At 48.7% G+C, this 14,468-nt stretch overlaps 1 protein-coding gene across 2 annotated transcripts; it reads right to left on the bottom strand.

Annotated features, from left to right (window-relative positions):
- Positions 1-1,733: 1,733 nt before the first annotated feature.
- RBM4 (RNA binding motif protein 4) lies at positions 1,734-9,539 on the bottom strand. Of its 2 annotated transcripts, XM_056131941.1 has the most exons (4): positions 9,381-9,539; positions 8,091-8,514; positions 4,021-4,711; positions 1,734-2,137 (listed from the first exon to the last, which is right to left on the bottom strand). In XM_056131941.1, the coding sequence occupies exons 2-3, from the start codon at positions 8,500-8,502 to the stop codon at positions 4,029-4,031; spliced, it is 1,095 nt and encodes a 364-aa protein (XP_055987916.1). In that variant the 5' UTR covers positions 8,503-8,514; positions 9,381-9,539; the 3' UTR covers positions 1,734-2,137; positions 4,021-4,028. The 2 variants fall into 2 exon arrangements, with proteins under 2 accessions (XP_055987916.1, XP_055987917.1); XM_056131942.1 differs by lacking the exon at positions 4,021-4,711.
- Positions 9,540-14,468: the final 4,929 nt, after the last annotated feature.

The following is a 14,468-nucleotide window of genomic DNA, read 5'->3' as shown; positions in this document are numbered from 1 at the left end:
TTTTTTTTTGGCTTTTTGGGTCACACCCGGCAGTGCTCAGGGGTTACTCCTGGCTCACGCACTCAGAAATTACACCTGGCAATGCTCAAAGGACCATATAAGAAGCTGGGAATCAAACCCAGGTTGGCCACATGCAAGGCAAATGCCCTAACCACTGTGCTATTGCTCCAGCCCCCATTCCTTTAATTTTTTAAATCATTTTAGGGGCCAGAGCTACAACACACCAACAGCTAAGGCATTTGCCTTGTACGCAACCAACCCACTTTCAATCCCTAGCACTCCATATGGTTCCAAGCCTACCAGGAGTTATCCCCAAGCAGCAAAGTCCTCTGAAAAGCCCATATAGTGGCTAGGATTAAACTCATATCCCACAAATGCAAACGCAGGGACCTAACCCTTTTGCCTTCCCCCTTCCCTACTGGTCTAAGAACTCACTGTTGGTCTAAGAGGAAGGTTCTAGCCCCGCCACCAAATATGCTCCCTAGCACACCTAGAAGCCCAGAGCACATCTGGGTGTAGCCTCAAAACCTCAATTTTTCTCTTTAAAAACTTTGTGGGTACCAGACTTTAGTTTGAAACCACCTTACCTATCAAAATCATGTGTAACTATCACTTGTATTTTGGGCTAAGAATTAAGATCTTGATAGGAAAACAATCATTTCTGGATCAGACATGAAATATCTGTTGCAGGGTCTTGCCTAAAACAAGTATCCACTAGATTGCAAACTGCCAATAGTCCGTATCCTGTCCCAGGCATCTGAACTAGAACAAGCGTGGTACAAGGGTTATATAGAAAAGAGCTGAGAAAATACCCAACGAAGTAAGCCTCATTCCTTCCCCTTATCTCCCCATTACCAGAACCCACTTTTCTCCAAAGCATGTGTGGTAAGAACATGGAGGTGTTTAGTGTTTGTCTTATGATCCCAGAAATGCACTCAACATAGCCCCAGAAGGTTGACACTCTCATCCCCTCCCAATTTTTTTGTTTTTTGGGTCACAACCAGCGATGCTCAGCGATGCTCACTGTACTATTGCTCGGTCCCCCTCAAATATTTTAAAGCTTGGGACAAAAGTAAGCATGATGCAAGGCAGGGGTTGGGTCTTTCCTGTGCTCAAATTCATCTTTCCCCAGAGTTTCCTCAGTTTATCAACTAATGCTCGCTACTGAGTCTTTCCTTTAATCTAAAGGTCTAAGTACGTTGATGAGGCAGGTGTTGGGAACCATTCTGGCCGAGCTAGACAAATAAAGGGAAAAGCATCAAAGTGATTTTTACTGGACTTGAGAAGCAGCAGTATAATGTTGAAACCTAGCTGTTATTTCTTCTCGGAGGAATGGAAGTGAAAGCTATTGCCTTCCCTTTCCAAGACCCCTTCCAAGGAAGTCAAGTTAGATGCAGTGGCTGCCTCTGGGTAATTAGAATGGGAAGGGTAAGGACAGGATGATAATTCCTCAATGGGGAACAAGCTGTATCTGAAAATTACTCTAAGTGGAGTTGGAACTCAGTGGTTCTATGGGATAATTTCAAGAATTTACAATCTACCTGGGTTCTTTTCTATGCAGGAACCCCTGCCACCCTCCTCTTTCCCTTTTATACCTGCAAATCCTCTCTAGGAAGTACCACAAGGTTACTCACTGATGACTGAAGGCCACACTTGACACCCACCCCCACTTCTTTTCCAGGGACCAATGACAGCCCAGACACAGACCCAAGCAAGAACTCTTTCACAGCACATACCCTAAGTTGATAAACCATTTATTTCACTGGAAAGAAACAAAAGTGATCCAACTCTATAAATCTGCCAGAGACTCAGGAGTAGCGCTCCTCTCGCCGAGTCACTCCCAAACCAACGCTCACGGAGGCAGGAGGCAGGGACAGTCCCCACCAAGCTCCCACACAGTGAGGCTGTGGGGCGGGCAGAGCATGAACGGAAGCTACAGAACAGAAGTACAGGAAGAACAGGAAAATCGGCAGGAGAGCAAAGGAAGAGGTGGTCTGAACTTAGCAAGGTAAATTAAGGTCCACGGTTCCTGAGGGACTGAACGAACAGAGCCGAGAACATCCCGGAGACGGGTACCACGAAGGGTGTATTCTCATGCACAACCGCAGCTGGGAATCTCAGCCCACACACATCCCACCTGCAAGAGAGCACAATACAGCAAAGCTCAAAAGGGCTTTCCCATTTAGAACTTCAAAGAACATCTTTACAACATTCTGGTAACTTGACAGTCTGGAAGTTGTCTGCCCTCCCCAGGATCATCATCTCTAGAAGTGAACTGAGAGGGCAATCTGGTCTTGGGAATGGCCCTAGAATTTGGGTGGTGGATATGCTGAGATTTATACATATCTAGAACGAAGACACTGTATTCCTGCCTGAAACTTCAGTATTGCAAACCAATGGTAAATCAAATTTTATTCTTAAAATGAAAGGTAAAGGGCTTGAAGGCCAGAGAGTCACTTGAAGGTTAAGCAGTCCCAGACCCGGGCTTTTCTCTTAACAGCATTTCTTTTGATATTACCTTACCATTCCTCCAAGAAGAAAATTCTGCATCATAACGAATTTAACTCCCTAGGGTCAAAAGTCAAAATGAAATCTTATTTTAGGTGCTACTATTAAATTTTGGGGGTTTTTTGACCTTGGAATGGTTTTTAACTTTTAAAAAATCATTCCAAGGTCAAAAACCAAAAATCCACTCAAGGTCTAGGAAAACTGGAGCATCAACTGAACAAACTCTAAGACCTGAGGACAGCCAACTCTGCTTAGGGGAGGATGAAGGGACCAGAGGGCATGTGGAAGCCTAAACACTGCCTCTTTCAGCCCCACCTTGGGAGGGCTTATACCTTCTGCAGTAACTGCAAAGATGACAGGATCGCCTTCCTCTTATTGAAGGATTACAGATCAAGGGCTATGTCTGAGGCACATGGGGTACTCAAAAACAAAGGGCACTGAGAATCTCAAAAACCAAGAGCCCAAAGCTGGCAAGCATCAAAAAGTAGAATATATATTCAAATGAAGAGCCAAGCGGATCACTTGGCTCCAAATTCACAGGAGCAGAAACAGCCAGAGGACTCCAGGTAGAGCTGGCAGCATAGGGATAACTGGTGGTGGGAGATTGAGGGAGTCGTGTGCGTAAGGCAGACTCCTGTTCCTGGATTCAGTGTCAGCTAGAGTAAGCTCAACAGCTGTGTGGACAGGCTTAGGGTACCACATACCTCAAAGAAGTGAAAAGGATGATGTCAAGTCTAGAGCTGGGGGGGGAACAGTCCCCCCCCCCGCCTTAAATAAAAAAAACCAAGTAAATAGGCTCTTAAAGGACAAATTCATAAAGCAATGGAATGGGCACTCTCTTCAGGGAACACACCTGAGCTGGGTGGACAAGTTGGCCAGGTCTGTCCCCAAGATTCCAAGTTGAACTCAATTTTAACAAACAGAAGTTACCTTTTTTCACTCCTGACCCCAACTTACCATCAAGTGTTTTCTATAAAGTTTTCGTAAGGGGACGAATTGTTCAGAAATGGCAGAGATACGCTGCTTCAAGATTAAGATGATGACACCGTGAGTCTTCATAGTAATGGGCCCTGGGCACTAGCAGGGCTTTTGCGCAGGTCCTATCAGACCCTCACCCAGTGCAATGCGAAACAGGAAACTTGAGACCTTAATATTCTCAGCCAAGGCTCTGAGAAACGGCACACCTGGGTCTGAGCGTCTGGGTCCCGCTCAGTTCAGTTATACCACGTAGGTGTGACCCAAGATTCATCACACCATTTAGTGTTTGCATTTCCAGGGATAAATAGAATTTTACTTCGGCTACTAGGAGTCCTGGAAAAATAGCCATGAGGGCTAAGGATGTTTACTCACTTCAAAAGGTTAAGTTTCTTAAGGACTTCTCCTAGCCTTTGAACCATGCTAGTAACCTTTCCCTGACCCCGCAAAAGCAAGCAAGCAGGGCAGCCTGAGTGAAGCCTTTGGGCTGCAGGAGGAATGGCAAAACCACAACAGGGAACACCCCACCGCTCTCACCTCCAGCTTTAAAAGGCTGAGTACCGCGCCCGATCCGCATACTGCTCCCGCTCATACCGGGCCATGTCGTACAGGGAATTCCGCGCGGCCGCCGAAGCTTGGGACAACTCACTCTCATGCCCGTAACCGTAGCCCTCTCCAACAGTGGGGACTGGGCCTGTAGCGCGACGCAGGGGGCTCCGATCCCGCCCGTAATATGAAGTGGAAGCTGCAGTAACAGCAGCGGCTGCTGCAGCAGCAGCAGCTGTAGCAGCAGCAGCTCCCGAGGTCGGCAACAGGTGTCTATCGTAGGGATCGAGAGAGGTGGAGGTGAGGTGACTGGCCATGGCCGTGTTCTGGACTTGTGGCAGCTGAGACAAGGTCTGCTCTGCGTAATTATACGCGGAGGCAGCTGCAGCCGCCACTGCCTCATAGGACCGGGCAGCACGGCAGCGCTTGTAGTAGGCATCGAGCGCTCCGTACGCGTTGTTGTAATACAATGAATCCCCATAGCTCATGGTGTAAGGTGTGCGCACTGCTCCATATTGCTCATTATACTGCTCGGTAAAGTCTGCCACGCGGCCCGAACGATCTACCGGACACTCTTTGGACCAGTGCCCCTCTTTCCCGCACCGATAGCAGCCGCTCTGGTCTCCCATCCCGGGCGCAGTCCTAAGCCGGCTGGTGGACAACTGCACGTGCATTCTTTTGCCTTGAAGAAACAGACGCAAGAAGTGTTGCTATCACGCTTAGTCATAGCCCCAGCCCCTACCCCAGACACTGTGCTCATAGCATGGCTTTACGTACAAGTCTAATGCAGAACTCATTGCCAAAAGGTAATTTTTACAAATCCAGTATGCAATTGTTATAACGACTTGATTTCAAGCAAAGAGCAATTAAATGAAGAAATGGCTCGTTCTAACACTAGCATTTATGAAAGAAACTCTTCTCGTTCAAAAACAAGCATCTCCTTCTTTGTCAAGTGACCATGGATAGAGGATTCCAGTGACAGAAGAAAACCACTGTAAGAAAGATGCTCCGAAAGACTGACACTGGCAAGCTTCATGATCAAGACTGCTCTCCGCAGCATGGACCGGAGAGGCCAACCCCAACTACCTCTAGAACAAAGAGAAGAGAGTAAGACTCAAGGAATCACTAACAGAGCTCTCGGGTATAAATCTGTGACTCAGAATGGTGTTTTAAGAGTTTTAGGAAAAATGCTCACAAATGTAGGGGAGATGATGAACTAGTCCTTTTCCCCTAAACATGCCCTTCAATTTGTCCGTTCTGATAATCATTCTAACAAAGATTCTTTACCATCTGATAGCTGTCTACTTTTTAACTGACGCCCTACTAGGATCAAAAAGGGATAAAAAGAAAAGCAAAAAAAACTCAAGGGAGACAGTTCACAAGGTTAACTGAAAGAAAAGCAGGGAGAGTGGTGCAAAAAGTGTAAAGTAGGACTGGAGAGCTAGTACAGTTGGGTAACTTTGCCTTGCATGATGCAGACCCGGGTTCTATCCCTGGGACCCCACATGGTCCCCAGAACACCACCGGAAGTGATCCCTGAGCACAGAGCTAGGAGTAAGCCCTGAATATCACTGATGTGGCCTCAAATAAACTAAAAAAAAAAAATTAATAGTAACAACAGTAATTCTCTAGAATGAGGAACCTGGGGGCCACTACAGTTCAAGAGGGACTGCATTTGCCTTGCACATAGCCAACCTGGGTTCTATCCCTAGAACCCCATATGCTCCCCTGAGCCTGCCAGGAGTGATCCCTGAACACCGCTGGGAATAACCCAAAACAAAATAAATTTTAATTTAAAAAATAAAGTTAGGGACAGGAGATCATAAAAACATGACAGGGTAGGGAAGTTGCTCAGGGTCCTTATATAGAGCAGAGTCAAACAGAGGCCTCAAGTGCAAGACATGCATACTGAGCTAGAACAATTACTACATTTTAAATAGAAATTTGTTTTTATCTTGAAAATGAAAAATACTACTGCAGATTTAAAGAACTTTCTTGGAGCCAAAGAAACTGCACTAGCAGCACAAATGATTCCCCAGCAATGCCAGGATTGACCCCCAAGCATCAGGCCAGAAGCAGTTGGCAAACACTATGGAGTACCTCAGATAACAAAAGAGAAACTTTATATGCACATGTTAAAGTAGCAAATGCTTAGAACCAGGGGGAAAAAATAATCACCTAATAAAAACTTAACCAGCAAAATTAATATTAGGTTCTGGGATGCCAGTAAAGGAAAAACAGGTAAAAGGATTAAAATACAAAAAATAAACCCCCACTAATTCAAGCATTCTACCTAGGCTAGTTATGTGTTAAAGAGTTTAAATATGCAATAAAGAAGTTAAAGAGGGAAAAAGAAAACTTCAAAGGGCTAACCTCTGCTCCTCTGGCATTTGCCCATGGGACTACTCTGGCACCTAACAAATCTAGAGATAACAAGTGCAGAGCCAAGGAACCAACTACACACTTTCAAGACATAAAAGTCATTAAGATAAACATCCTGTTCTTAAAGTCTGTAGATTCCAAAGTCGGAAAACAAAAGGAAGTCTTTAAAAAAATACCTGAAAGGAGATGCAGACCTAATACTAATCAACTGGTAGGGAAAAGGACAGTTTGATAAGTACTACTTACTCCTATCTAAAAGATCGTATTTAGGGATATGGTCAATAAAGTAAACAGGATATCCTGAAGTTTAAATACCCAGAATATGCTGTAAGGATTTGTCCTGAAACCAGTCCTCGGTCCTCCACTTAGGCAAGTGAGTGCTACAGACACCAGCACCTCTTCTCAATGGAGTAAAATGCAGAAGACTTCAAAAATTAAGATGCCACATCACAAAAGCAACCTTTGCTCCCAATTAAGTTGTTGACTCAAAATAATTCTCAACTTACCAATTAAAAGGGAAAAGAAACTAGGCCTGAGAGACCTGCAACTCTGTCCCTTAATAATGCACAATACCCATGACAGAGCACCTGGCGCTTGAGGGATTGATGATCAAACACCTCCAGCTATAAGAAATACCCGAGTTAAAGGAAATAAACATGAAGACAGCAGCAATGATTAGCTAAGAAGAATGATCAGGAGTTAGAGGCCATTTGTTTGGGCTAGGAGGGTTAAAATAGGTTTAAAATGTTGCGAGGAGGGAATACCCCATAATTTGGAAAGGGGTTACAACCAAAGTAAAAGGTATTTTACAGACGTAGGGAATCCAAAAGGGGTGGAAGAAGTTAACTCACCATAGTTACCACACCCTTCCCAACTGCCACTGTGGCAAGAGTTTAGAGCTCAAAATATGTTAATGCATTCCAAATATTAATCCAACTGGTATCTTATATTACCCTCCAGACACACTAATTCTAGTCAAGGCTTCAAGCTAACACCTAGCTACTCCACTCCAGTGAAAAGACATTGCCGTCATGATCCCTTAATTGTGACGCCTCCCTTCTCCTCAGAAATCTCCAGAAGTAAATAAATTTATCCTGGAATGGTCTCTTCCTCAGAACGGAACTTGGTACAAGAATAACAGAAAAGCAGCAAGCACTTTAACCTTCAGAAACAATTAGCTGAAGAAAATGAGCGTCATCTTTACCAAGACGTTCTGAGTGGGTCTCCATAAGGGAGCTTCAGAAAGACTCTGCTCCCAAGCGTTGCTTAAGGAGCCTTTGCCAGCTTCTGGAAATGTGAAGTAACTCAAAGCTGGCACTATGGTGAGGCAATAAATGGAGCTAAATTCTGCAACCTGATCTATCATCATCAACCTTCCCCCGCCCCCCCCCACCCTCAGGTAACTAAAGAATCTTCCAATTTTTTTACCAGTACACCTCAAGTCTTAGGGGCTGCAAACTGAAGCCCCAAGGTCCCGCCCCCTCCCTTTCATCTTGGGCGAAGACCCAGGGTAAGACCAGGGTCCCAGCATTCGCCATCCTGTCCATCCCTACACTGCTGCCTCCATCACCTGCCAGGTAACAGCTGTTAGCCTGGCCTTAGCCCTTCCCTTTACTTATCCAACCTATTCTCCGTTCACAGCTGCTGTCTGCAGGCCCCTCGCAAAGAGGGTGGTTCACCTTGAAACTCTGTGTTGTCGAGGCCCCTGATGGCCTCCACGGCATCCTCCGCGCGCTCCATGTGCACGAAGGCATAATCTTTCACGATGTCGCACTCAATGACGGGCCCGTACTCCTCAAACTTGGCGCGGAGCTCCTTGTTGGTACAAGAGGGGCTGATGTTGCCCACGTGCAGCTTGGTGGACGTTTTGCTCTTGTTCTTGCTGGCCTCCACGTTGATGTTGACCCCGTGCAGCTTGTAGTGGTGCAGGTTGCGGATGGCATCCTCGGCCGCCGTCTTGTCCTCGATGTGCACGAAGCCGTAGTTCTTAATGATGTCACATTCCAGCACCTTCCCGTACTGCTCGAAGAGGGAGCGGATCTCCTGCTCGGTGGCCTCCCGGGGCAGGTTTCCAATGAACAGCTTCACCATCTCGGACGCAGCCTGGGAGAGAAGAAACAAAGTTTCTAACCGAAGGCCTCCAAGGCCCACAGCGGGTGGGGGGCTCGGTTCCGCCGTCTGCGCTCCCACGCCGCTAACCGCCCGCCCCCCCAACACACACACACACACTAGAGACCCCACAGCGAGGCGGGAGCGCGCCCGCTACCCATCGGAAACGGCCTCAGGGAGAAGGCGGCATTGGAACGGGAGACAAAAGGGTCTGGAGGGCCCGGGTGGCTTCGGAGGGGCGCGATAGTGACAACACAAACGGGGGCGCAGCGGCACCCCCCAATTCTGAGCTCAGGCCAGAGGCCCGACTGCCGAGCCGGTCCCACGGCCCGAGACGCGCGGCCTTGACGCTCCCCCTCGTCCCCACGGCCGAAGCAGCCACCATTTCCGGACAGCGGAACGCTTCCAGGGGTCCCGGGGAAGCCGGGGAGGGCGCGACAGGGGCCGCTGAGGGGGCGCTTCAGGCCGCGCGCGGGGGCTCCACGCTCAGCCGCCCGACGACCCATGCCTCGGGGCCTGAAAATTCTCGAAACGAGACGGGAAACCCCCGCCCCCCACCCCGCCGCCACCCCCGTCGAGAGAAGCGCGGTCATCTGGGCGGAAACCTCGAGGCCGAACGCCGAGCCAAGTCCGGGAGAGGGCAGGATGAGGAGAGCGCAAGGCATTCTCGGGGGACGCGGTGGGGGAAGGGCGCGCCTCCCGCTTACCGCGCTGAGGCCGGGCAGCGAGGCCGGCGGCGCTCGGCCTCGGGGCGCGGAGGCCGCGGCCCCACTAACGTGGCCCTGAAGCCCAAAGGGCTGAGGTAAGGCGTAGCAGGGGAGAAAAAAATAGAAAGGCAGTGAGGGGGCTCGGAGTCTCACCCGCACGGAAAACAGCAGGGGCTCTCCTCGCGGCGCGGACGATTCTGACAAAACGCTAAAATGGCGGCGGCCGCAGCAGTGACTCTGGGTAGAGAGGGGGAGGTGAACCTACCACGGGATTGGCCGTTCAATTAAGTAAGAGGCAGGCGTTCCCCCCGGTCCTCTTCCTGATTGGTTACCACGAATGCCAATCACCTGAGAGGCCGGGAAGAGGAGGAAACGTCAGTAAGCCCGAGCTTTCATGCTAAAGCCAATGAGCATCAACCTCGCCAAGCCGAAATCACTGATTGGGCAAGCGGTCGACGTGGGGGAGGAACCACAAACGTAGGCTTCGCCGGCGGGGTTTGGCCCGCCATTAGGCGGAGCAAGCCACGGCCCTGGTGTGGCGTCTCTAGCTGCAGGGCGCCAACTTTGCGAAGCTTCCACGTTTCGCCACATCCTCGTGCACGCCCCGACGGTATTCCGCGTTCCATTTGGCCTTCTGCCCCAATCTCTAGCCCTAACTCCCACCACCCGCCCCCTGGCAGCCAGGGTACTGTGGAGCACAGCTAACGCAGATCCGACGCCAGGTAGAGCGGCGAGGCACCTGCTCCTCCCCGCGAAGAAACCAGCCTCTTCCGAGGCTGAAGTCACGGTGGCCCCGGCAGCACCGGGGCGCCCCGCAAGTCAAAAGGGCTCTGGCCGCTAGCGAAAGGGGCTCCGCAGCCAGCCCGGCTAGAGGCGCTGAGGACACGTTTCCTCTAGGAAGCAGCCTCCTGGAGTCCAAGTTGAATAAACCGGCTCCTCTGTGACCGTGGAGAACAGGACACCCCACCCCGCCGTGAAGGGAAAAAAAAGAAAAAAAGTGAAGCAGCAACGGTTTTTGTTTCATTTTATTGGGCACCATCAGCCAGAGCTGTAGGTTCAAACATCTAAAACCGATGGGAGAGGGAAGAGCCGGAGCCCAACCAGCTATAAACAAAATACAATCAAAAGTCACTTTGTCCAGCGGCCAGCTGCCTAACATTGTCCTTCTCAATCCTTTGGCTTCTTCACCACATCCCATATTCACTGAGCAGGCAATAACCCTTCCACCGCAAGGCAGCTTTTGAAGAGAGAGTTCGGGGGCAAGGGTGCTGAGCGGCAGAGCGTCCCACCTACCAGCGGAAACTGTTCGGGAAGAAAGGGATCATGAGCATGAGGCGGATCTACTGTCCAGAGCGCCCCGCACCCCTCGGAGGGGTTGGCCGGAGAAGGAACGGTGACCAGCCTTCAGGGGAAGGGAATGGGCTTTTAAACCTGACAGGACCAACTCCACGATGAAAAATGTCAAGAGCTTGCCCTCAAGTGGGTCAAGAATACACATTTACACGTGTAATTAGCAAAATACATTTACAGATGTGGTCAAAATGCACATTTACAGATGTTGGTCCGTTTTCACTGGGGATGCTGCCACTCTGAGGAAGTGAAGAGAACCAACTTCAGCTGCGTGTGCCCTTCCCTGAGCTGGTCACAACTCAAATCTCTGCAGGACGAGGCACGTGGTAAAAAAAAAAAATTCCCTCGGGTCCATTCAGTTTTATCTTCCAATTTGGTGTGTCCCAACAGCCCTGTAGATAAAACTCTTTCAAAATAACTAGGGTTTATGAGATCAATTCATCCTATGAAATTCTAATCCTAAGAGAATAACTGGGAATCTAACCCTCAGGAAGACAGTTCAAGCCAATGTGCACTTCCCCCAATCTTAATTCCGATTTACCTTCTGAAAACCCTCAAGGTGGCTTCACTTTTACAAACTCATCCAGCTGATTAAGCCACATTTAAGTATCCCTCTTTGCTTTTTAACATTTTATTTTTATTTACTTTTTGGGTCACACCTGGTGATGCACAGGGGTTACTCCTGGCTCTGCACTCAGGAATCATCCCCAGCAGTGTTCAGGGGACCAAATAGGATGCTGGGAATCAAACCCAAGTCAGCCACGTGCAAGGCAAACGCCCTACCCGCTGTGCTATTGCTCTAGCTCCAACCTCGGCTTTTTAAGTCAAGCAGAAATATTTGAAACTCCCTAAGCCCAAAATGCTTCTTGCCAGAATCTTCCACTTTTGCAACCAAGTCCCCAGCCCCCGCCCCAACTGCCCCATCAACCCCCCCAACTTCTTCAGCACGCTGCCTTTTGTTGTTCTGTTCTGGAGTTCTGCCCAGCAGTGCTCAGGGTAGCATAGGGTGCCTGCCCTAGGGACTGAACCCAAGTCACCCACGAGAAACGTTTTCCAACCCTTTAAATCAATTCCCCAGCTTCCCCTGGCTTTTTTTTCCCCTTTTGGGTCACACCCGGGGATGCACAGGGGTTACTCCTGGCTCTGCACTCAGGAGTTACTCCTGGCGGTGCTCGGGGACCATATGGGATACTGGGAATCGAACCCGGGTCAGCCGCATGAAACAAGGCAAACGCCCTACCGGCTGTGCTATCTCTCCAGCCCCATCCCCTGGCCTTTTTGTCCCAAACTCATTCAGACTGGATTATTTCTCCAGATCCTTCACTGGCCAGGCTATCTAAAGACAATCTCCCACTCCAATCCTTGAACGTATCCATAACTATCTGTTACTCCATACTACTTTTCCAGATACTTACCATAACCTCCTGAAATCCTACCACTTTTATTTTTCTGCTTCCTCCGACCCCCTGACCCAGCAAATACTTCTTGTTCTACCAAAGAACCACTGAACCATTTCTTGTTCCTTATGTCCCCGATGTTATTAGCACATGGCACAGGGGAAGCAAATATTTGTTAACAAGTTAACAAATGGAGCGATGAAAGCAGGAGTTAATGATAACCAAGAGGTGAGAAATTGGGGGTTTTCAGGCATCAGTCTGATGAGAGCATGGACACTCAACATTGAAAGCAAGCATATTTACCTGTATCATACTTTCCAGTTTCCCTCTAACAGAAGCAGGTGCTCGAAAGCCACAGGGTACAGTCAACGGCTGTGCGAGTGTGCTGGTTTCCTGTGCGGTGCCGGGACTGAACCAGGCCTCATGGTGCAATGCATGTTGCTAACAGTTTTTGATTCCAGGGTGTCAAATTTGACATGTAAATGGAAGAAGCATTTGTTTTTGTCTTCGGGGGTTGACACCTGGCTGTGCTGAGTATGTGGTGGCAGAGATTGAACCCAGAATAGCCACATGCAAGCAAACCCCTTAACCCATGATACTTTCCAGCTCTGGGTAGGAACATTTGTCCTGATACTCATGTGCCTTGCTGAATCTTACCCAGTAGTACTAAAGCAGCTCAGTCTGCCCCTTATCAATCACTATTTTTGTTGTTTGGTTTGGGGCCACACCTAGTTCGGTGCTCAGGGGTCAATCCTGGTGGTGTTCAAGGAACCCTGTGGTACTAGCAATGAAGCCCAGGTCATCCGTGAGAAGCACACACTCTGGCCCATCAGCCGCTCTCTTTGGTCCCTAAACTATCACAGGTTTTTCATCTTTTAAGTAGGATAATTTTATTGAGGGAGAGAGAACAAAAGAGGGGCCCCATATAAAATAAAAGAAAGGAATCACATATCCCACGCTGGGACGAGGGCGATTCCCAAATCAAATGTGCCTAAACCATTAAAGGTTGTTTAATGAAGGATCCTGGGTGTGACTGATAGTACAAAAGGTAGGGTGTTTGCCTTGCACACTTACTGAGTTGGGTTCAATCCCTACCCCCACCCCCACCCCCGTGCCCACCAGGAGTGATCTGAGAGTAGAGCCAGAACTAAGCCTTGAGCACCACTGGGTATGGCCCCAAAACCTAAACAACTAAGTGAAAGATCCTTGTCCAGGGCCAGAGATGAGGCTCAGTAGCAGCGTGCCCGCCTTGCATGTGTAAGGTTCGGGGTTTGATCCCTGACGCTGCCCCCCTCCCCCCAGACTATTCAAATCCTTTACCTGGGTCATTCTAGTTATACAGAATGAGACTGAATGGACTATTTCTAAAGCACCGTCTTTAACACTGTAGATGCCATTCTGATGGTTCTGGATTTACAGATCAGATTACCAAGCAGCAAAAAGAAAGTGTCCAAAGTATCTAGAAAACTGGTGTTCTTTGAGAGCAAAATATAAATATTGTGGCTGTGGGTGTCTGAATGAAGAGCATACGTGCATGTAACTGCAAAATGAAAGCACATGGAGGCTGGGCGGACTTTTTACTAGAGGTGCGGAAATCAAACCCAGGGCCTCATACATGCAAAGCATGCACTCTCACTAAGCTACAGCCTGCCCAGCTCCAAACCTGAACTATATGGGATAATGAAAGAAAAAGTCAAATTTAATGAAAACCACTCAAGCTTCATAGCTTCATATACCCTCGGGGATGAATACAAATAATGTGCAGACCTAATATACCTAGAAATGATTTATACTGCTCATTAAAAACCAGTATGGGGGGCCAGAAGGGAGGGCATTTGCCTTGCAGGCGGCCAACCTGGAGTTCAATCCTCGGCATCCCATATGGTGCCCTGAGCACCAACAGAAGTGATTCTTGAGTGCAGAGTCAGGAGTAACCCCTGAGCATCAATGGATGTGACCCAAAAAGGAAAATAAAAACTAGTATTGGGGCTGGGACAATAGCATAGTGGACTGTGGAGTTGCCGTGGACGTGGCTGACCCAGGTTTAATCCCCAGCATCTCCTATGGTCCTCAACTGATTCCTGAACACAGCCAGGAGAAACCCCCAAGCACCGCAGCTAGGGGCCAAAACAAACAATAAAAGCTAATACTTCTCTTGATGTTCAGAGGCACCCACTAAGGCCAGTCCAGCAAGCTTCCTAGGTTGCCAATCCTACAATTTACATCCTCTCAGCTGCCTCCTGTCCTGCCTTTGCAGATCTCCCACGCCATATAAAAACTTTCCTTCCCGATTCCCAGAATAATCCCAGGACAGAACAAGACTGCCTTTGGCCCCAGAGGTGGCCAAAATTGATGTGGTTCCATGGCCTAAGTATCTTAGTTGCCACTCATTACAAAATTCCACTCACACCTACATGGAAAAGTCCCCAGAAGGTTCTAATTCCTTATTTCTACCAGATGGCTAGCACTTAATGCATGTGTATGTGGCTACATG

This window comes from Sorex fumeus, unplaced genomic scaffold, assembly GCF_029834395.1.
Source record: "Sorex fumeus unplaced genomic scaffold, SorFum_2.1 ptg000093l, whole genome shotgun sequence".
In the NCBI taxonomy this organism is placed as follows: domain Eukaryota; kingdom Metazoa; phylum Chordata; class Mammalia; order Eulipotyphla; family Soricidae; genus Sorex; species Sorex fumeus.
This window is presented reverse-complemented; position numbering and strand designations above follow the sequence as displayed.